The sequence below is a fragment of the Zootoca vivipara genome, chromosome 12, assembly GCF_965207765.1.
Source record: "Zootoca vivipara chromosome 12, rZooViv2.hap1.1, whole genome shotgun sequence".
Classification (NCBI taxonomy): Eukaryota; Metazoa; Chordata; class Lepidosauria; order Squamata; family Lacertidae; genus Zootoca; species Zootoca vivipara.
Genome location: NC_142595.1, coordinates 23,499,175 through 23,522,541, shown reverse-complemented (window position 1 = coordinate 23,522,541; position 23,367 = coordinate 23,499,175). Strand labels below are relative to the sequence as shown.

General features: G+C 48.4%; 1 protein-coding gene and 1 non-coding gene across 4 annotated transcripts in view; both read left to right on the top strand.

Annotated features, from left to right (window-relative positions):
- Positions 1-23,007, top strand: part of LOC118094828 (trafficking kinesin-binding protein 1) — a 59,422-nt gene extending 36,415 nt beyond the window's left edge. For 2 of the 3 annotated variants that reach the window (XM_088655672.1, XM_035135527.3), the window contains 13 exons: positions 496-612; positions 1,709-1,809; positions 4,401-4,509; positions 4,878-4,956; positions 6,395-6,525; positions 7,776-7,850; positions 9,638-9,775; positions 11,043-11,113; positions 13,248-13,475; positions 13,637-13,926; positions 15,396-15,614; positions 16,961-17,063; positions 20,989-23,007. In XM_088655672.1, coding sequence (XP_088511798.1) covers positions 1,736-1,809; positions 4,401-4,509; positions 4,878-4,956; positions 6,395-6,525; positions 7,776-7,850; positions 9,638-9,775; positions 11,043-11,113; positions 13,248-13,475; positions 13,637-13,926; positions 15,396-15,614; positions 16,961-17,063; positions 20,989-21,451 — 1,980 coding nt within the window. In that variant the 5' untranslated portion in view covers positions 496-612; positions 1,709-1,735 and the 3' untranslated portion in view covers positions 21,452-23,007. Of the gene's footprint in view, positions 1-495; positions 613-1,708; positions 1,810-4,400; positions 4,510-4,877; positions 4,957-6,394; positions 6,526-7,775; positions 7,851-9,637; positions 9,776-11,042; positions 11,114-13,247; positions 13,476-13,636; positions 13,927-15,395; positions 15,615-16,960; positions 17,064-17,218; positions 17,284-20,988 lie in introns of all 3 variants that reach the window. The other variant, XR_004693781.3, reaches the window with a different exon arrangement.
- Positions 11-92, top strand: TRNAK-CUU (transfer RNA lysine (anticodon CUU)). Its single transcript has one exon. It is a non-coding gene; the product is annotated as a tRNA-Lys (tRNA).
- Positions 23,008-23,367: the final 360 nt, after the last annotated feature.

Below are 23,367 nucleotides of genomic sequence, written 5' to 3'. Positions count from 1 at the left end.
AATCTAGGAGGCTTAGTGCTCTGACTTAGCTCAGTCGGTAGAGCATGAGACTCTTAATCTCAGGGTCGTGGGTTCAAACCCCACATTGGGCAAAATATTCCGTCACTGCCGGGGCTTGGACTACATGACCCTCTTGCTCCCTTCTAATGCTACGATTCTACAGCTCAGTCTACCCATGTGCTATCTGAAACCCAAGGGGCGCGTTGGTTGCCGGAGGTGAAATATATTTGCATTATGTTCAGCTCTCCTACCCCACTAATAGAAGTGATGGCAGTCCCCGATAGATGGCTGGCTATTCAGCAGTCAGGAAAAGTCCCCCAAGAAGGATCTTGGTTTGGAGTGGCATGGGCAAGAAGGGAATGAAGGAGCTCTTGAAAAGTGGATGTTTCAGAATCAGATTTCGGCAGGCAGCATGGAGAGCAGGGAGGGGAGGAGGAGGAGGCGAGAAGCCTGCTCTGTTATAACTGCTCCTGTGCTTTCCCCCCATCCCCACAGAAGGAGCATGACCTGGAGCTAGCCGCCCGCATCGGACAATCGCTGCTGAAGCAGAACAGGAGCCTGTCGGAACGCAATGAACTTTTGGAAGAACAGCTTGAATTGGCAAAGGAAGAGGTAAGGAAGCCCCTTCCAGTGCCCGTTGCTGACCAGGGAGGAAGATAATGCTGCATACGCGTACATGAAATGCAGGGAGTTTGTTTGCCCCCCACCCCACCCCACTCGGGGTGGATAGAAAGTGGAGAGATAAACTGAGGTCTGGGAGAAAAAGTGAACTGGTTGTGTGTATGGCAGTAATGCAGGAAGGATGCGTGCAGGGAATGTTTTTCTGTTGGGTGCATAGGGTATAGGGCGGTGCTTTTCAGGCTTGGGTCCCCAGTGGTTGTTGGACAACTCTCATCATCCCTGACCACTGGTCCTGCCAGCTAAGGATGATGGGAGTTGTAGTCCAACAACAGCTGGAGACCCAAGTTTGAGAAACACCGGTCTGTAAGCTGCATCCAACTGAAGTCTATTCAGAATAGGACCACTGAAATTAATGGAGCTAAGTTGGCCGTGTTGGTGGGATTGCTGTTGAGTAGAACTAGCATTGGTTACAATGCTGTGGCTTACAGCAGGGGTGAGGAACCTCAGACGTAGAGGCCAAAGGTGAACCCCAGGCCTCTCTATCCAGCCCTTAGGACTCTCCCTAATGGCACACCCCTCACCAACTCTACTTTGCACCCTCCTTGAGTGCTTTCGCTTGGCTGGAATGTGTCCTTGAACTGTAATAAGGCCTCTTGCTTGCCTGGATGGAGAGATGGGTATTTAAACGTCTGACTTTGCAAGGCTGGAATGTAGCCGCCTCAATGAAGACAGGATGTATAGCTCAGTCAGTAGAGCATGGGCCTCTTAATCTGAAGGTCGTGGGTACAAGTCCCAAGCTGGGCAAAAGATTCCTGCATCAGTCGGGGTTTGAATAGATGACGCTTTTAGTCCCCTCTGATTCTTTGCTGTGCTCAGTTTTGCCTCTGACACCACTGGTGTGCAGTCCCTGGAATGTTGTCCACAAGGGAATGCAACCTTTTGGGCCTAAAAATGCCCCCACCTCTGAACCACTATAAGATCTGAAGTTAAGGGGTAGCAAGGCTTTCAGATTACAAGGCTTGGCTTCTGCTTTTTTTCTTTTATGGAACCCACTGTGTCTCTTCTCTCTCCCCCTCCCCACTTCAAGATAGCTCAGCTTCGCCATGAGATATCAATGCGGGACGATCTTCTGCACATGTACACCAACAGCACAGAGGAGAGCGAGCCGACCTCTGCCACCTCCACTCCGTGAGTATCTCAAGTTGGAGTGGAAGGGGATACCTTCTGCACAAGCCAAACTGTGTAATTTCTGCTGCCAACCTCCTGGCGAGTCCCTCCGGCGGTCAGAGCTGACTGCCCATCCTCCCCATGTAGCGAGATGAATCCAATGTGGGACGAGGAGAAAGAAACCCCACCTAGAGTCTTCAGAAATTCTGCAGTGTACACCGTTCATGCCCCGCTTTTCAGCCAGCAGATCTGAAAAATGGCTAGCATCTCCTCTGTGCTTTTCTCTAATTGCATCAAATGCAAAATTAAAACAGGAAGAGCCATCTGTTTGTAACACGGAGCTGCTGTTCTTCATTTAACCACCAGGTGGTGTAAGAGATGCAATGGCCTTGCGGGCGAGGGGGGAGGCAGGAAGAATACCGTATTTACTCAAATCTAAGGCTCACCTTTTGGGGCCAAAATACTTTGCGAAAACTAAGGTGCGCTTTACATTCGATGGCACATTTCCATTCGCCAGCAAATACATTTTTGGTTTCAAGGTTCTGAAAATGGAGGTGTGCATGAGATGATGATGATGATAATAATAATAATAATAATAATAATAATAATAATAATAATAATAATAGAATCATAGAGTTGGAAGAGACCACACTGGCCATCCAGTCCAACCCCCTGCCAAGCAGGAAACGCCACCAAAGCATTCCTGACAGATGGCTGTCAAGCCTCTGCTTAAAGACCTCCAAAGGAGGAGACTCCACCACACTCCTTGGCAGCAAATTCCACTGCCGAACAGCTCTTACTGTCAGGAAGTTCTTCCTAATGTTTAGGTGGAATCTTCTTTCTTGTAGTTTGAATCCATTGCTCCGTGTCCGCTTCTCTGGAGCGTCAGAAAGCAACCTTTCTCCCTCCTCTGTATGATAATAATAATAATAATAATAATATATTTATTATTTATACTCTGCCCATCTGGCTGGGTTTCCCCAGCCACTCTAGGCGGCTTCCAACAGAAAAATACAATAATCTATTAAACATTAAAAGCCTCCCTAAACAGGGCTGCCTTCGATGGCACATTAGACTCGAGTAAATACAGTACTGCGGTTCTCATGGTTGAGCCTGAACTTGGGTGTTCCTCACCCAACAATATCTTTTCTAGCTACATTGCCACTCACCTCAACTCCTGTGTTGTTGCGATGATGATGATTATTATATTGCCCTTTATCAAAAGATCCCAGGGCAGTGTGCAACAATAAAATCACATTACAAAGCACCAATAATAAAAAGCACAACAAGAGACAGCATAATAATAACAACAACAACAGCCGCCTACTCCCCCAAGCTTTAACAGGCCATAGATTATTTACTAATGGCTAAAGGCCTGGGTAAAGAGGAATGTTTTTTCCTGGTGCCTAAAGACATGTGATGATGGCTCCAGGTGCTCCAACCACCCGCAAAACGCCTCTTTCGCCACTGTGTGATTGTATCCAGGCCAGATCCAAGCTAAGAGTAGGCCAACGGACAGGGGCGTACCCAGGATCAAAACTGGGGGGGGGCAAGCCACGGCAAACGCGGAGGCACCCCTGGGGGTGGGGCGCCACTCTGCGATGCGTGTGCATGTGCCAGCCATTTTTTGCGCAACCCCGTGCGCAAAAAAATAAAAAAGGAAGCCGCAGCCCCGTGAAAGGAGAAGCAGCCCCGTGAGCGCCCCTTGCCTCCGCCTGCTTTGTTCTTGCTGCGGCGACAAGGCGCTGCAGCGGGCGGCGGGGCTGGGGGGGCGCCAAGTGTCACCCCTCCCCAGAGGTGACACTCGGCGGGCCCCCAGCCCCGCCACCTACTGCGGCGCCTTGTCGCCACAGCAAGAAGGAGCCTGGGGCGGAGGCAAGGCAAACGGAGGCAAGGCAAGGGGCGGTTTAGCCATTAATGCTTTAATAGCCTTAGGTAAACTCTGAGCTCTCAGTTTCTGTTCTCCATATGCATTAGCGGGATAATAAAACCAATCAGCCTCATCAAAGTGACATCTAAGGAACCACGGTAACAGTATTTGTGCTCACAGACACTGGAAAACGGCAAGAGCTTTCTGTATTGACTTCCTAATACAGTGATGGCACCTTTTGAGCTTGGTGTGTCAAAATTCGCCAAAAAACCGAGTATAACTCAGGTGGTGTGTCACTTTGAGAAAAAAACCATAATTTTGTGATATTTATAGTTTAAATAACAAAAATGTATAATTGTAATATATAACTGTATTTAATAAACCAAAAACTAATTATTTAACCAAACCAAACCAAAAACCCCTTACTTATCACAAAGTGCCCAGAGTTGTTGAGCTTTTTGGGGGGGAGCTGTTGACCAAAGTTTTTGGAGGTTTTTTTGGGGGGTGCAAAAGTATTAGGACCTAATACCACAATTTCTTTTGCTTGCCCCTCGCTGGGTACGCCCATGCCAACGGAAGACTCTCCAGGTCAGAAGGCTTGGCTCCTGGGCGAGATTGAGCCCCGCAGTACCTCTGCTTCTAGAAACGAAACATTAATTCCAGGAGCCGTCTCAGGCCACTGCTGTCTCCCCCTCCCCTCTGCTCTTGTCTCATGACTACATCTCTCCCTGCCTCCCCACAGGTTGCGGAGGAATGAATCTGCCCTCTCTTTGCAGCAGTGTTTTCAGTATGACACCCTACAGCAGAAGCTCAAAGGGCTGGAGGAGGAGAACCAGAAACTGCGGACAGAGGTGAGGTTCTGAGCTGTGCTGTGCTGGGATGCAGGTGTATGTGATTTGCCTTCTCTATCTCATTGTCTGGTGATCAAGGAAAGGATCAGTTGTATTACCGAGCTGGAATCCTAGAATCCAAACTGGAACGCAAAAAATCATGCAGCATCCAGCACAGGGTGTATCGCGATGGCTACAACAGGCAGGAAAACCATTAAGTCGCCTGCGAAGACCGTCAGCCATTTTGAAGTGGTTGGGGGAATAAAAAAAGCTCGGGAACCACTGTCTTAGAAGGTTTTAGGTGCATTATCTCCCAGAGTGCTGCAACGTCTTGGTGTAACATAATGATAACCCCATAATGTTATATATGTCTGTCTCTTTGAACCCAGGTCACAAGCATTGCCACGGAAACCTCTCAATATGAGGAACAGGAGCAGAAGCTGATGATCGACTGCGTGGAGCAATTTTGTAGGTTCTTAGTTTTGGGCAGGGAGCTTGGAATTAAAGCCCTATTAATAGCAATAGAAGGCTGCTTTCAGGCATAATTCCAGGACTGGAGGGATGATATTTGGTGGGGGGGTTTCTGGTGGGGCAGGGAGGCAAAGAATAACCCAATCCTCTGTATCTCCTCTGACCTGCCTCTGCTCTGGAATTAAGTTTTAAAACAGCCCTCTATTATTTTTGTGTGTGAGAGAGGAGTTGTTTGTGTGTGTGTGGGGGGCACATATTTACACATGTGTATTGCCCTGCCCTCTTCTGGCATGTAGCCCTCAGAGGGTTGGCAAAGAGGGAGCGTGGCAAACATACTTGGTACACTCTGACCATTAAAACATTGCTGATGAAGAATTGGAGAAACGGGGCCTTGTCCTGGGATTTTTTTCACTGGAATTTATTTTTATTTGCCTCATTATCATACTGGAATTGATTCCTATTTGAATTCATCTTATCATTACATAAATAAAACCTTTAGAAGACTTGCTTGAAATTCATCTTCCTCCTGGCCCGAGTTCTTGCAAGTTACTGTTTATTTCTGGCCCTCAGAGGGTTGGCAAAGAGGGAGCGTGGCTCTTGGTGTAAACAAACAAAAAAGGGTTCCCAACCCCTGCTATACACACTTACCTGGGAGTAAGTCCCCTTGAGCTCAGTGGTCCTGCTTCTGAGTAGATACACATAGGAGCACACAGCAAGAATTTCCATTAAAACACATTCATTCCATTAAAACACTCAAAGGGGTTCAAGGTGACACACACGACTCTTCCCCCTCTTCACTGAACCCCCACGACAACCCTGTGAGCTAGGTTAGGCTGATAGGCAGGAGCTGTCTCAGGGTCACACCCTGCAAGCTTTTATTCATGGCTGAGTGGGGATTTGAACCCTGGTCTCCAAGGTCTTATCTGCTACACCACAACGCATGTGTACAATCACCAAAAGTGAGTTTCTGATCCCAACCACCACCTGTGGAAGGAGACAATTCATACATGTTCCCCCTCTAGTACCATCATAACTAAAAAATACTTGAGGTATGGGTCATATATGAAATAAGGTGGCTTTTGACGTGGGAAAGGGCGGCTTAAATAACCTCTGGTTACAGACGTCCCTGACTCTTGGGGATGCTTAAGGAAGGTGGGGCACGCTAACAACAACAACAACATTTAATATTTATTATTTATTCTGTTGGGCGGCTCCAACAGTGAGGGAACCGCCAGAAGGACCTCAGAGCTGGACTTCTGTGGGACAGAAAACATGTACGGGGCCGGGGACAGTGGAGGGTGGGTGGCAGAAAGCTTTGCCTCACTTTCTGGTCTGCTGGATCCTGCTGTGGGCATATTGGAAAGCTGTGTCCTGGTGCGTTGCATGCTGCTGGTGTCTCTCGAGTTGTAGTAACCCTGTGTCTCTCATCCCACAGCGGATGCTAGTCGAGAAGTGGTCCTGCTCTCTGAGGAGCTGGCCCGCAAGACGGAGGATACGGCACGGCAGCAGGAGGAGATCAGCCAGCTGCTGGCGCAGATTGTGGAGCTGCAGCAGAAGTGCCGCGCGGTAAGCATAAGCCAAAGGGCCAGTTGGGGCCAGAATGGGCACCCAGAGTGGGCTGCCCACCCAGAATAAAGGCTGTGCTCCTATGTGAAGTCAAGGGTGGCTCAGGGAAGGGAGTGTGATGCAAGGGAACATTCCTAGCATATATAGGAAGTCAGGATGAGCAGCCCTGTTTTGCAGTGGATGTGTCAGTGTGTTCACTCCCTTTAATAAAAAAAAAAACACCAATAAAAGTGTTGGATTATGCCGAAATGGCAAAAGTAGCCGGGAAGCTCAGGAACCAAGAAGACCAAATGAAAGAATGAATCTTTTTTTGCATCAGCCATCGGCTATGGCAATAAAACAACAATACAACATACAAAAAATAGAAAAAATAGAAACCCATGGAGGGGAAGGTGGGAAGTCCAGAGGTTCGCAGGGATCTTTAAATATGGATGTGTATGATTGTATTGCCATACAGTCATACCTCGGGTTACGGCTGCTTCAGGTGGTGTTTACTTCTGGGTTTTGCCTTGCACGCATGCGCAGAAGCGTTCTGTGTGCTTCGCGCATGCACAGAAGTGCTCTATTGCACTTTTGCGCATGCGCAGAAGCGTTCCATTGCACTTTCGTGCATGTGCAGAAGCGCTGCTCTAGTTACGGACTTTTTGGGGTGCGAACGGCACCCCGGAACGGATTGAGTCCGTAACTAGAGGTACCACTCAGGTGCGTACCCAGGATCAAAATTAGGGGGGGCAAGGGGCGGGACCAAGGCACGGGAGGGGTCACAGTGGGAATGTGGGCTGGGCTACGTGGCCTGCAAATTTCAGATGTTCAGAGGAAGCGGCCCCAGGCTCCCGCTTCCCGCGCACAGCTCCAGAGGCATGCGGGGAGTGCGAGCCTGTGGCTGCCTCCTCTGCGCCTCCCAGCCGTTCCGAGGAGGCGGCCCCAGGCTTCCGCTCCCAGCTCCAGAGGCGCGTGGGGAGCGCGAGCCTGCGGCTGCCTCCTCCACACCTCTCAGCAGTTCCGAGGAGGCGGCCCCAGGCTCTCGCTCCCCGCGCGAAGCTCCAGAGGCGCACGGGGAGCGTAAGCCTGGGGCCGCCACGCAGCGCCCCTCAGCCCTTTGCTTCTAGGGGGGGCAACTGCCCCCCTGCCTACGCCCATGGTACCACTGTAGTCTTAAATTGTAAAATCAAATGATTTTTTTAAAAACAAAACCCCAAGGGCACAGTGTATGTGCCTGGTGGCAATGACTCTTACCTTTCTTCCTCCAGTATGGTTCAGAAGTGGAGGAGCTGCAGCAGCATCTCGCTGCTGCCAAGGAGGTTCAGCAGCAGCTACGAACAGAGGTTTGTATCCTTGGAGATGGGGGGCGGCAGGGGTGGTGGTGGGTGATGGCCGGTTACGTCTGTCCAGTACAAAGAGGAATTTGAACAACAAGCAACACGTCAGCTAATAATATACTCACAATATTTTTATGACACTATACTGTTTCACGATTCATAAACAGAAGGCGTATAATATGTGCATGGAGTACAAACTAACAGCAATCAAATAAATGTTCCATGAACAGGAATGGTAGGAGTGGTAAGTCACTGTCAAAGATCACTGAAATGGAGGCAGAATGCCTTTCCACAGTCAATATCCTACAGACGTGAGATAATGGGTGCTCCAAACGTCGCAACAGGGTGCTCCGATCACAGCAGCAGACAGTACAGTTCTTCCAGGATAGTGAACTCTTTCAATGATAAATCGCCAGCAAATTACATCAAATGGCAAAGGTACATCAAATGGCTAGGGATCAGCTATCGCTAAAAGGTGTAGTAAGCTGATGTGTTGCTTGTTGCTTTTCAGAGTGTTCTGTTTTGCAACACGGGATTTTCTTTGGTGTACAGTACAGGGAGGAAGGCAGAGATAGAATTGTAGAATTGTAGGGTCCTCTAGTCCAATCCCCTGCAATGCAGGAATCTCTTTGCTCAACGTGGGGCTCGAAACCATGACTCTGAGATTAAGAGTCTCGCGCTCTTCCGGCTGAGCCACTGCTCAGTTTCTGTTGGAGGAAGTGCGCTTCTGAACACCAGTTGCAGGCAGCCACAGGTGGGGCAGATCACCATTGCACTCATGCACAGCTTGCCATCTCCCCCTAAGTATCTGGTCAACCATTGTGAGAATGGGATATTGTTGGACTAGCTGGGCCTTTGGCCTGATCCAACAGGGCCCGGTATCCGTTTTGTGCCAGCCTGCTTTAGCTCTCCCCACTCACATAATAATAATATAATAATAATTTATTATTTATACCCCGCCCATCTGGCCGGGTTCCCCCAGCCACTCTGGGCGGCTTCCAACAAAACATTAAAATACAGAAATCAAACATTAAAAGCTTCCCTAAACAGGGCTGCCTTGAGATGCCTTCTAAAGGTCTGGTAATTGTTGTTCTCTTTGACCTCTGGTGGGAGGGCATTCCACAGGGTGGGTGCCACTACCTAGAAGGGGTTCTCTGACGGAAGGGTGTGACTGTTGAACAAGTTTTAATGCCAATAAATACCTATTGTAATGCAAAAAAGGGTAAAAAGGTCAGGAGATCATCACTGTTGACTTGACATCACAGCTGCAAGGTACAAAGCAAGTTCAATCACATGTTTTAATTCAGGGGTCTCCAAACTAAGGCCCGGGGGCCGGATGCAGCCCAATCGCCTTCTAAATCTGGCCTGTGGACGGTCCGGGAATCAGCATGTTTTTACATGACTAAACCGTGTCCTTTTATTTAAAATGCATCTCTGGGTTATTTGTGGGGCCTGCCTGATGATTTTACATGAGTAGAATGTGTGCTTTTATTTAAAATGCATCTCTGGGTTATTTGTGGGGCATAGGAATTCGTTCATTTCCCCCCCCCAAAAAAAATATAGTCTGGCCCCGACAAGGTCTGAGGGACAGTGGACCGGCCCCCTGCTGAAAAAGTTTGGTGACCCCTGTTTTAATTAAAGCTGGACATGTAACTGGTGTATTAATTGCAGCAGAGTTATGCACTGCAAATCAATTCTAGAGTAAAGCAAGCTGCACAGGGAGCCCCCTAGCTTCTCCTCTCATTGTGGCTTGGCCTGATTAAGATGGGACGCCTCTCCGCTTTCACTTTCAGCTCCGAGACCTGCAGGAGAAATATGTGGAGTGCGGGGCAATGTTGCACGAAGCCCAGGAGGAGATGAAAAACCTCCGGAACCGTAGCCTCCCCAACAGCACCATCCACCGTCACAGCTCCCCCACTTTTTTGCCCCTGGTAAGTACAGCGTATCTTGGGGTTGGTGGGGGGGGGCTGGGTCCTGCGTAAAGGAGGAGATACCGGTGAAACAGAATCCCCCCCCAAAATAATATTTATTGATTTTCTAACATTACAAATTACAAGAGTTTTCACAAAAACGAAAAAACCCCAAAAAAGAAAAACAGGAATTAAAACATAAAAAAGAAAAACATACCAATTCTAACATTTTAATTAACATTGTAGACTTCCTCGGATCCCCTCCCACTGGGTCCATTTTTAACTCCAAATTAAGCAATTTTCATTATCTTAAATCATTCTAACACATTTTTTTCATTATCTCACAACCATTTCTATTCTTAAAAGCATCGACTATCCTCCTCCCGTATTTTATCTTAATCCAAATCTAAATTTATTTTCCCATCCATCTATCCTCTATTTCTCCCCTTAGCCTCAAATTTATACCCAAATTTTTCCCATACATTCAAATATTATTTCTTTTATCATAATAACATTTAAACACTTAAATCTAATTCACCCCCTTCCCTGGACTCAGGGTCTTCCAGATGAATCAGCCAGTTCCATAGGTCATTCGAGTTTCGAGCCATCTTGATCAGTCAGAAAATCACATCCATTATCACTCCTCACCCCACTCCTCCTCTTTCACCACCTATCCACCACTCTCCCTTCTTCATCCCCTGCTGCCTCCCCTAAACAGAATTGGTTTGTAAAAGAGAGTACTCTTGATAGGAGGCAGAGCAATGGGGGTGGCAGAAGGTTATTTTAGGAGGAGACGAAGAGGATGTCTCCCTATTGGGAAGAGCAGCCAAGTTGTTTCCTTCATGTTCCAACAGGTGCATTTTAAGCTCCTAGTCCTCAGTGAGGGAGGAGGGGAAAGTGGGATAAAGAAGAGCATGCCTTGGGATTTCATTTGAGCCAGGACTGAATTATGGGGATTGGTTTCTTCTTCTTCAATGGGTTCTGTCCCATGAACCGTACTAACAGTGTCTCTGAGCATGCACAGTCCGACCACTAAGCAGCTCCAGCATGTCTTCCTTGCTCCCCCAATTCCCCAGTCTGACATTCCTGTCTGGTTTGAACGCTGTCACAGAAGCCCCCCATGGTTATGGGTGAGGGTTTAGCCCAGCGCAGCTCTGCCCTGCTCTCTGTTCCCACCTCCTGGGGACGCTCAAGTGGAGTAGAAGAAAAAGGAAAGGATCCCGGGAATTCCCTGGGCATCTTTTGCTAGTGGAAAACCACCTGCCCACTGTGACTTTTTGAATTGCAGGATTCCCTGGCTGCAGAGATCAAGGGCACCATGAGAAAGAGCGTGGACAGCTCTGGTTCCTCGGAGTGCAAGTAAGTGGGAAGGGCACAAGATACAACCTGGTGTGTGTGTGTGTGTGTGTGTGTGTGTGTGTGTGTGTTCGTGTGTGCAAGATAAACCCATAAAAATGAGTGGCAAGAGCAAAAAACTCTCAGAGGGTGGCGTCATGAATGCCGCAGAACTGTTTGGAGGCCAAACAGGGGGAGAAGGAGGAGCCTTTGGATCAGGAGGTGAAATTCAGAATGATGGCAGGGGGCGGGTAGTGGCCCGTGTTTTGTTAGTCCCCCAAATGGAAAACGAGTGAGGTCCCAACTAAAGAAGAATGGCTACTTACGCTGAGAGAATATGCGCAGCTTGCAGACTTAACATATAGAATAAGAGAACAAGAAGAACATACGTTTAGGGAAGATTGGAAAATGTTTATTGAATAAATGGGGGGGAATTGTGTACACCTGAAAATGTTGGCAGCGTTAAGATAATAAATTCAACAGTGTAAGTAAGTTGTGATGTATGCAATAATGGAATGCTGGTTTTTTTTAATAAGCTTTATTGAATTTTAAAAACATACACAAAAATAAGAAAAAAAGAATAAAAACCACAAACATAATAAATGCTACTCAACAAATAAACCTAATAAACACAACTCAACAAAAATCACTACATAACAAACTTCAAAGCAGCTCTGAAATTAAATTAAATCCAAATCATATATACATATAGTACCATGTTTCTCATATTATAAGACATGTCTTATATTTATTTTTTCCTCAAAAAAACACACTATGGCTTATTTTCAAGGGATGTCTTATTTTTTTCCTCCTCCTCCTGCCACGGCCGGCATTGCTGCTGCGCCTATCACTATGTCTTATTTTTGGGGTATGGCTTATATTCCTTGAATGCTTAAAAATCCTGCTATGGCTTATTTTATGGGTATGTCTTAAAATATGAGAAACAGGGTAAATAAACATAGCATAGCGTAGCGTAGCGTAACGTAACGTAACAACATAACATAACATACATAACATAACATCATAACATAACATAACATAACATGTTGTTGTTTAGTCGTTTAGTCGTGTCCGACTCTTCGTGACCCCATGGACCATAGCACGCCATGGACCATAGCATAACATAAAACAACAAACATAACATAAAACAACATAACATAACATAACATAACATAAAACAACAAAATAACATAACATAAAACAACAAAATTTGAAATCATATAAAGATAAACTGATAATAAACGGAAAACAAGCAATATAAACAAAGATAAATTGAATAATACTAAAACTCTTTGTCCCCATCCCCCCTCACACCCCCACACCCACCGTTTGTGACTTCCAGCCTCTCCTATATCCTGATTTATATTTCTTTGAGCAATAATGGAATGCTGAATGGTATTGTTTCTGTAAAATATGCAGGGATTTATGATATGGTAAAATGAACCATGGAAAGAGAAGAAGGGAAGTCCTTCATATTTTAAGGGTGTAAAAATGGGTACTTTAAATTGTAAACCAGAAAAATTAATTTTAAAAAAATTATATACAGAATGATGGCAGGGGGAAGCAGTGTGGCTCTCCAGCTGTCCTTGGATTCCATTTCCCACCAGCCCCCGTCAGCAGGATCAGTGGCCAGGAATGATGGAGGCTGGGGACAGCAGCAGGCCTCCCCATCCCTGGTTTAAAAACTTGGGTTGGCGGCAGAGCTAGGATTAGAAAAGGTAACTCTTGGGGACCAGAGGAGGAGGGACCAGTGCAAAATTTAGGGTGCTGCCGATGGTTCCTCCACTGAGCTGAAGGGGCACAAAATAACAACACCATCAGGGTTTCCCAAGCTTGGGTCTCCAGCTGCTTTTGGACTACAACTCCCATCATCCCTAGCTAGTAGGGCCAGCGATCAGGGATGATGGGAGATGTAGTCCAAAAAACAGCTAGAGACCCACACTTGGGAAATCCTGGCTTATATTAGTACAATGAGAAGATCCATTTAAAAAAGCAACTGGACCAAAAGGAATTGATGTGAAAAATAAGAAATATGGGAGGGGGAGGCATGCTAATTTTGTCCTTGCTCAGGGCGCCATATTACCAGAGTCCTGCCCCGCCATGACCTCCCTTTGTTTCTCACCACTGACCCCGTCTCTGCCTTGTGTGTTGATCTCAGAGGTGTCCGGCGGGTCTTTGAGACTGTGAAGGCTGTGAACCAGGTGGTGAAAGCCAGATCGCGGGTAGAGTCTCCCCTGAGCCTCCCTGTGCACTCTCCCAAATTTTCCTCGCTGGGCTGCAGCCGCCTGAGCACCCCGCGCACCAGCTTCTACGGTTCAGACAGCCCCATTGCCAGAGGCCTGGAGGGGCAGGACGGCCATGCTTCTGAAGGGCCAGACGACGCGCGGTGAGTCCTGCTGGGACACGGCATAAGCACCTTGCCACAACCTATTTTCTGATGGTCGTTTCCTCGGGGCGGAGACCTGCCTCCTGTGCAACGCCACAGGCCTTGGTGGTGGCGGTGATCAACGTGGCTAATTCCACCTCCTGTTCTTTGGTTTCATTTAGCCGGCGCGAGGCGGGCACGCCCGGCCGGCACGACTTGGAAGCTGCCGTCCGGTGCTTGTCGGCCCGGCAGGAGAGCCACGGCACCGAGCGCTCATTCTTTGAGATGGAGAGGGAAAGCAAGCTGCGGAGGCTGGCAAGGGACGCCGAGGACTCCAGCGGGATCCTCACGCCCAACGAAAGCATCACGTCCACCGGCACCAACTATTCGGGCAGCTCTGGCGGTTCCGGTTTCTCTCTGGGCTCCTTCTCTTGTTTCCCCGATAAGCTTCAAATCATCAAGCCTCTGGAAGGTCAGTGGGAGACGGCGGTCAAGAACTGGGGGGGGGCTCGCTTGGAGCACGTGGGTGATCTGTGGGCACGCTTTGGGCTATTTTTTGCTGAAATTATTCCGATGGATCCGTCTGTTGAATTAGCTTGCAAGTGCATAGGGACTGGAAGCATGTGATTGTGTTTAAAAAGTCTTTTGGCAGTATTCATTTATTTTTTACACTTTACATACCACTTAGGGTTAAACAGATCTCTTAAGCAGTTTTCTACATAAGCTGAAACATCTTAAATCAGTGATGGCCCACCAGCTGTTTTTGGATTACAACTCCCATCATCCCTAGCTAACAGGACCCGTGGTCAGGGATGATGGGAAAGGCGGCGGCGGCTGGTGTGTGTGTGTGTGTGTGTGTGTGTGAAATCTAGTTAAAGAATCCTCATCTGGTGCGCCAACTCCTAGGGGCCGAGGCAGTTCCCTCCCCCCCCCAAAATGATTTTTTTTAAAAAGGGGCTGAGCCCCTCAATATTCAAAGGGTGTTTGGCTCGGTTCCCTGGCTCCTTGTGGCATTGTGCAACGTTGTGCGCATGATGTCATGCCATTGCAGAGTGTCGCACATGAGCCCCATCAATCCTATTAAGAAGGTGCCGCCTCTGACCCCCATGATCCCTTGCCCTGGCAAATGGGGGAAAGTCAAAACGGGGATTGCAAGGAGGATGTGCCTGTCCATTGCTCTGGGATCTGCTTGAGGAAAATCCCCGTTTATGCGGCTTCTGAGTGCAAGCGTATTTCCAGTTTTAATGGGGTGGATTGGGGTTCAGGGGGAGATCTGTACCCTCAGCATCAAAAGTCTCAGTGCAACTGGCAATTGTTGTTGTTGTTTAGTCGTTTAGTCGTGTCCGACTCTTCGTGACCCCATGGACCATAGCACGCCAGGCACTCCTGTCTTGCACTGCCTCCCGCAGTTTGGTCAAACTCATGTTGGTAGCTTCGAGAACACTGTCCAACCATCTCATCCTCTGTCTTCCCCTTCTCCTTGTGCCCTCAATCTTTCCCAACATCAGGGTCTTTTCCAGGGAGTCTTCTCTTCTCATGAGGTGGCCAAAGTACTGGAGCCTCAGCTTCACGATCTGTCCTTCCAGTGAGCTTTATATACCTGTTGTCTTTGTCCATGGAGTTTTCTTGGCAGGGATACTGGAGTGGCTTGCCAATTCCTTCTCCAGGTGGATCACGTTTGGTCAAAACATAACTTCTCCAAGTTATTTAAGCCCCTTCGCCACGACAAGGCAGTGATCCATGAAGGGGATGAACTGGCAATTAGTCAGGTCTATGTTTCTGGTGCAAAACCTATCACCAAGGAGCTGGACCACCAGTCCTGTTGCAATGATCTTGCTTCTGTCCAGCTTGGCTAACCTTGGCCAGTTGACTTTAAACGCGAGTTACTTGGCATCGCTTGCATTCCTGCCGACGTCACTCTCCCTCCCGGTCTCTCTCTAGGCTCCATGACCCTCCACCACTGGCAGCAGCTAGCCCGGCCTCACCTGGCGGGGATCCTGGACCCTCGGCCAGGTGTGCTCACCAAAGATTTCCGGCAGCTTGACACAGACCTGGAGGAGGTCTACAACCTGAATGACCTGGAAGAAGACGATGTGGACGCAGGCTCCTTCCCGGCCCTTGCTACCTCGACACCTGCCAAGGCCAAAGAAAGGCCTAGTGGTGAGTCAGTTGGTTCATTTCTAAACGTTGTGCGCCAGTAGGAAAGCTTGGGGAGTGTCCCGGACAAGTTTCTGCCATATGGCATCCCTGTTTGTGATAACCACATCCCTGAGGCTATGCGCCAGCTCCTAGGAGTTGAGGCACTTTGGGCCCCCACAAGGTCCTTTTTTTGAGGGGGGCATTGAGCCCCCCCTCAACGTTCAGAGGGCCTTTGGCTCCACCTCCCAGCTCCTCGCAACTTTGGGATGTTGCATCAGGGCCCCCTCAATCATCTTGAGAAGTTGGCGACTCTGTCCCCGAGTCACACTACTTTTGCTTGAAGTCCACTGGCAGCCATTTTGTGAACCAACGGTTGAGGTGCTCTGTAGCAAATTGGCAGCTGTTGTGTGTGTTTGCTTCTTGCCCTGAACTGCTAGGGGCTCGCAGGCTGGGGGGCTGCTCTTTCTAGTGACTCTGCCAGTCAATCCCGTCTCCCCTGTCCACTTGGGAGCAGGGATACTACAAACAAAACACCCATATTTTTTTTCTGTGAGGTATACCGAGGTGGTGGTTTGGCAATCTCGTTTAACTCTTCATGACTCCCTCAGTTTTTAAAAACATGTATGAAGAATAAGTTCCACCACCTCAGGTTTGTGTGTGTTAATGTGATTCCTGAGGCTTCAAAGCTGACGGTTTGATTTCTCCTTAACCACTGACCACTCGCAAGCCATGAATTTATAACTCCTGCAGTTGCCCTTTCTAATTTGAAGGTGGGAGCAAAATAGTATTTGGGGGCACAGGTGGGGGGGAGAGAAGGGCAAAATTCAGGAAGGATGGGGAAAATACCCTGCTTACGTTGTCAAAAAACCCAGTGAACTTGCCATTTCCTTTCATTTTTTTTTAATACTTCACAATAACTAGCGTAAACATGGGGCAAACAGCAATTGCTAAGACCTGACCTCTGCAAAAGCATCTAGACCTTTGGTTTTGTATTCAGCTTCTGTTCCACTCCATTAAAATGAAGATATGAGAACCATTTATTTGAGAGGGTGGTCTGTCCTGTCCTGTCCTGAGTAAAACTTAAATTGAATACAGCCAACACAGTCCACAAGTTGATAGTGAGAGATGTCCTTACGGCAATGGCTTTCCCACAGGAAAAGCATTTCCTGAAAATCACCTCGAACAACATGAAGGGGTTTTTTTGGGGGGGGGCAGAGGGAGATGGCTTCATCCCTGTCGGCATTTACAAAAAAAGTCTTCCTCATACCTACCCCTTAGATAACCAGGCATTGTCTGTGTCTGTCTCCACGCCCCACCAACACCACCCTGCCCCCCTCATTAACCCTCCGTTTTCCTGTCCGTTTCAGTATTTCACTCCGTTAACAATCTGCCCCAGACCCCACCTACTTTCACCATCACCACCTGTTGCATCTCGCACCCTAGCAACGAGGTTACCATGGTGACACCCAGGTAAGCATCCTCTGTGGTCCTCCCTTCCTCCAGCTTTCCATCATCCTTTCGCTTCTGCTCCTCCATCATCGCCGTAAGGAGGATTTCCCCGTGTGTGTGTGTCTTGTCTGCCATTTTTAACCTGCAATCTCCCTCCCCACCATTTTGGATCCTAGGCACTGCTGATCCCGGTATGGGCATCTCCTGCAGCCCTTGGCGCATTGATGGGGTGGGCTCCGAAGTAAGAAACCCCTTCCCTGCCTCTTTTCTCTCTATCCTACCTGGGGAGAGCTGGGCAAGGAAACCTCCCTCGCACGTTCGCTCTCCTTCTTGAGCAATGCTGGCTTGAGGACAAGGGATCTCAAGGCCCAGATGCTGATGCCTGCAGAGGAGGACCAAGGCCTTTATCTAGGAAAATACAGGCCCCCCCAAAGTGGTCATGTGGCTCATTCGGATGAACAAGAGGTGCTGCGGCTCAAACCTGTCTGGAAAATTCACCTGCGAGACCTTGAGGGTCCTGCCCTTTAATATAAGCGTTGATGTGCAGAAGGAAAGGCACTTGGCACATGGTCAGAGGCACACTTGCTCCACATTTCCTGGAGCCCAAGCTGTGGCATCTTGAGAGCAGCTGGGGTTTGAAACCGTTGTTTTTTGTTGTTGTTGTTGCTCTGATCCACATTAAGCCATAACCCAGAGGAGTCTTTGAACATCACGATGGCTTAAGAAGTCAGAGTGGGCTCCTCCCAGATGATGTGTAGCCTTGCCTTGAACCAATGTCACATCTTGATGTGTCTGATAAAAATATTTCTGCTGCTGCTGCTGCTGCTGCAGCAGCAGCAGCAGCAGCAGCAGCCTTACCTCTCCACTTGTCTCTCAGCCAGCAGTATTGTTTTTATGAAGGAGAATGGGAAGTTTCCTGCCCAGGGTTGAGAGGAATCAGAGGTTGAATGAGCTGACCCTCCCCACTTGAAGGGAATCCAAGCCTTCTTTTGTGCTCTTTTAATGATAAGAAAACTCTTGCAGCAGGATTCATTCCCTGTCCCGAGAATTCAGGGTGGCTAACGGCAATTTTGAGCAATACGAGAATAACAGGAAGAAAGAAAAGTGGCAGCCACCTTCAAATACACTCTCTTCATATATGAGTTATAGAATCATAGAGTTGAAGAAGACCCCCAAGAGTCATCTAATCCAACCCCCTGCAATGCAAGAATCACATTGACCTGTGTAACTGGAGAACCTTGTAAATAACAACCTTAAGGTTTTTTGTTTTGTTTTTTTAATAATATCATAATATACGATTCCCTTTTTTTAAAAAACAAGCTGTCCAAAATTTAAAGCCTTTTAAAAGCACCTGTTTAAGAAAATCTCCAGCTTTTTTAACCCTAATAATAAAATAATAATAATAATAATAATAATAATAATAATAATAATAATAATAATTTTATTATTTATATGCCACCCGTCTGACTGGGTTGCCCCAGCCACTCTGGGCGGCTCCCAACAAAATACTAAGAACGCAATAAAAACACCGGCCATTAAAACCTTTCACTGTACAAGGCTGCCTTCAGACAACTTCTAAAAGTCATATAGTTCTGTTTCTGTTTGATATCTGATGGGAGGGGCAGCCCTATTGACTTGTGAATCAACCTCCCCGCCCCAAACCATATGCTACAGGCCATTGATTACTTATTCCGTTGGTACCCCACCTTTCCTTTAAGGGAAGTATCTGTGCTTCTTCCTCCTCCCCATTTTATCCTTGCAACAGCCCCGTGAGGGTTGGAGAGGCTGAGAGGCAGTGACTGACGCAAGGCCATCCAGCAAATTTGGTCTAGAACCCCCGTTCTCCAAGCCCAGCACTCTGCCCACTGCACCGCACTGCCTTGCTTTGAAGAGCAAGAAAAGAAGATGATTTGACGGTGGGGACAGGCAGCTACATTCAGCCACTGGGCGCAGCCACATCTATTAACCCACTAACCTTTCTCTCTAGCCTTAGCACTAACCCATATGCTTTGCAAAGGTTAAATGGGCACTAATAGTGTGGGGTCAGACGAAAGGGGGCGGGGGCTGCCTCCCTTACTCCATCTCCTTGACTGCACAGAGGAGTAGGGAGAGGGGGTAGGAAGAGGAACAGACAACTGACTAACTTGTGTGCCTGATTTATAACATGAACTTCTGATAACGAGAGCACTGGATGGCAGTGTTTGTGAGCAAAGAAGTTAAGGCTCAGTATGTTTCTGTCCCCGTGCCGTTTTCAACCAGCAGGAGGCAGTGTCGCTACCTGTGCCTGCCCTTTTCTCCGGTCCCCTAAAAACAGATTCACACATTCAGAATCTCTGGGTTAGTTCAGGCATGGCACCCAGCCTGTTAGCATCTGTAGATGTGCCGCAGGGCCAGCTCAAGGGCAGCTTGCCAGCATCCTGGTGCCTCCAAATGTCATTGGGACTACAACTCCCATCATCCCTGGCCACTGGCTGATGGGAGTTGGAATCCAACAACGCCCAAAAGGGTCCAGGTTGGGCAAGGCTGACGATGGCAGTGCCCGGGCAAGGAGAATCTAGCTGGCACATTCCCCCCACTTTGTCTCAGTTATGAGCAGCGGGTCACAGTTCACCAGGGTAGGAAGAAGGTGTAGCGCTACTTGTCCCTTTATTGCAGTAGAAATTGGAGTTCTTGGGAAAGTCCAGAAATAAACAATAAATTGCAAGAACTCAGGCCAAAAGAAGATGGATTTCAAATAAATCTTCACAAGGTTTTATTGATGTGATGTGGAGTTTAAATGGGAATCAATCCCAATGTTGAAGGCAAGTAAAGGTAAATTCCAGTAAAAATCAGAACAAGGCCCTGTTTCGACTATTCTTCGTCAGCAAAGATTCACAGGTCAAAGTGTACCAAATATGTTTGCCTTTAATAGTCAAAACAGGGCCTTGTTCTGATTTTTACTGGAATTTACCTTTATTTGCCTTCAACATTGGGATTGATTCCCATTTAAACTCCGCATCACATCAATAAAACCTTGTGAAGATTTATTTGAAATCCATCTTCTTTTGGCCTGAGTTCTTGCAATTTATCGTTTATTTCTCTACTTGTCCCTTTATTGGCACTTCTGGATTGTTTTGTTGTGCTGATGAACAGAGCAAGGCCTATGGGGCTTTCCCCACAGAGATTCCAGAGGGAGATGCCACTCTGCACCCAACAGAGAACATGGCCCATAGTGGGCTTTCCATTTTAACCCTGGCAGTTCCAAGCTACGTGGCATCTGCGCCTCCCTCTCTGTGCCCTGAAGACGATCGGTGCAAATCCCTACTTCCTGGTGGGTTGGGTCACAATGGATAGATCGAATCCCTCCAGTTCTCAACCTGCCCAGGCTTAATGGCACCCCAAAGTCACAGCCCAAGGCAGTCACATCATGGGATAGGGTTCTGCTGTTCTGTGCCTTCAGTACCCGTGCAGGGTGGGACAGGAATAAATTCAAAAGGATTTGCACCACAAACAGCTTGTGATTTTTAGCGAGAGGGTGGCAGGCAGAGAAGGCTGCATTCAGATGGAAGTGGCTACTCCGCTCAGTTTGATTTAGTTCTGGTCTCTTTCACGCTCTGAATGGCAACAAACTTGGAGAAGCTGCCTGCTCTCTGTTTGTGTTCTCTTAGCTCAGTCTCTTGGGTTGCCAACTTCCCACATACAGTAGGAGGTTCAGCATTTTCATGGCTCTGCATGGGGATTTTCTAGTGAGCTGTAATGTCAGCCTGAGCCAACCTGCTTGGCCACCAATGCTTCACATTAAAGAATGCCCCTACCCCTGCAGAAGGAAGCTGAACTTGCTCCTGAGCATCCTATGCATGCCTTTAGTGACTGCAGCTACTCCTGCCTCCGGTCCATGGAACTGAATTTCTCTCCCCTCTCTCTCTCTCTTTGTGTGTGTCTTCGTGTCCACCCCTTCCCTCTCCAGTCTTTATAATACAGTTGTGCCCTCTTGTGGGTCCCGCACGGGGCTGAGCCCCCCTCACGCTCCCCAGCTCCCCCTGCAGGAAGAGCCCGGCTGTGAAGAGAAGCAGAAGGAGGACCCCCCTCTTGGACTAGTGACTCTGCTGACGGAGCAAGGCATTTCTGCACAGAGCGGGGCGGGGGCAGCCTCGGCCTTGGCCTACTTCCCCAGAGGCTCTTGGCTGTCTCCTCCTTTGGGCTCCCTGTGGTGCTGCCGCTGGGGCGGCCTAGGGGAGTGGGCCTTGGGATCGCCTTGGTTGCGGCAGAGGGGGGTGGAGGAGAAGGAGGACAAGCCCAGCATCTTCAGCTTGAACCTGGTGGAGAAGCTGCAGCAGCTGGGGCTGGACAAGGTGGTAAGAAGAGGGGAAGCCTCATACGCAGCTTCACACCTGCAGGGGCTTCATCGGAGGAAGAGGTGTCTGTCGTGAGGACTCTGCAATTTTGTGCTGCCCTCCGCTGGTGGGGCATCTGTGAGACAGAGGGGGCTTCATGCGGACTGCCTCCTGGACAAAGCCCAACTGTGATCCTGAAGTTTGGGGTGTGGTTGGGGGGGAGGGACCCTGCAGGCTTTGCAGCAAACGGGGGGGTCTGCCAACCACAGTGCCCTGTCGCCATTGTGTCCTCCACTTCCTGTGGATCAGGAAAGTTGAGGAATCATTTTGATGTCTACTCTTGCTGATAAATCTTTCCACAGCTTCCTTCTGCCTCCACCCTAGGAACCCTGGGAGTTGTGGTTCTGTGGGGCCCTTTTGCAAAGCTGCAATCCCCAATGTACTTTTGCTATGAAGGCTTTGGGGCCTGGGCAAGAGGAATGAGCCCTGTTCATCGGAGCAGCTTCTAGGCTGATATCTTGCTGGCATCAGGAGTGCCCCCTTTTCTGCCTTGGTGCAATCCTTGACTCTCCTGTGAGTGCCCAGGATGCAGAGTCATCTTGGATCGGAGCTATGACGCTGCAGAGGGAAAGGGGCTAACTTTGGACGTCACAGCTGTGGGTCACATCCTGGAGCTTAGGGAGGCTGAGCCTGGAAAGAGCTGGCCCAAAGTTCAAAAAGCACACAGCTCCAAGCTCATCTTCACGGACCATGACTCTCCCTGCTTTCTGCACTATAGTCACTGCCTTCACTGCTAATTCGCGTAAGAAATGCACACCTCTTCTGTCTCTCTCTGTGTGTGTAGTACGTAAAGGCAAGTAGTGGTATAGGCAGGACTTGTGGGAGTAATAGGTTGGGCTGTTTGCATGCATGATGGGCTTGAGAGGGGGTGTTTTTGTCCTTTACCTCTCCTGCCAACTTCAATTTTCTTAGCCTCGGGCAAACGCAATAGTTGGGTCTATTCCTCATCTGGATCTGGTAAGGTTTTCTCCATTAAAAGACACAGTCTCAGTTCATTGAGGAAAAGGGACAAAGAAGGCTGACCGGGATCCTGTTGTGCCCCCCCCCAACACTCCCCTATGGACCCATTTAGTGCCCCTTCCTTCTCCCACCTTAGCCACCCAGAGCTGGCTTTGTTCTCCCCACACCCTGAACTCTCCTTTTGGGGAGGCAAAGCTCTCCTCTCTTTCTTGTGTTGCTGAGGATTTTCCTGCACTTCACTCTTCCCCTCCTCCTCCTCTCCACTGGAGTTTTTAATATTGCATTGCCCCTGAAATCTGCCTCGTGTCTGTTTCGTCCTTGCTGGAGCAGGGCAGCTCTGTTCATCTTCCTTCAAAGCGTCTTCTAACAACAGTTATGGTAATTCTCAGACTTGGGCAGCTCTATGGCTGGTTTCCACAGATTGCTCTGTTGTGGGTCTCCCCCCCCCCTTCAGTGGACGTCCGTATTTTCCCATTTATAAATGTTAACTTAAAGTCCCACACCCATTCCTTGCACGCTCCTGTATGTGTGCTGCACACCACTTTGCATAGCCAGCCCCTCATTTTGACACATGTGTGTTCCTGTTATGTTCCTGTATCTCCTTTCAGTGAAATAAACATGGTGTTGCTGTTGCTCTGCTGTTGCCTCTCTCTTTCCTTCTCACCCACCTCTTCACGACAGCCTGGGCTTGGTTTTTGTAACCAGCTGACTCGCATGGCAAAGCTTCTTTAAAGACCTAAACCTCTACAGGCAATAGGGGTGAGTAACAGGGTAGTCATCAAGGGAGCACGGAATGAATGAAGCTATAGCAACGTTTCCCAATGCCAAATGAACTTGAGGGGCTCCAATGCAAAGAATGAAGGTGGCAACATGCAGACACTGCGGGGAGCGATTCTGCTTCTGCTTCACATACGGTGGTGGTCAAATGGAAAGTAAGGTTGTATCTAACTTTCCTAACTTGTCAATCAATCCATCAACCTCTGGTGGATGAT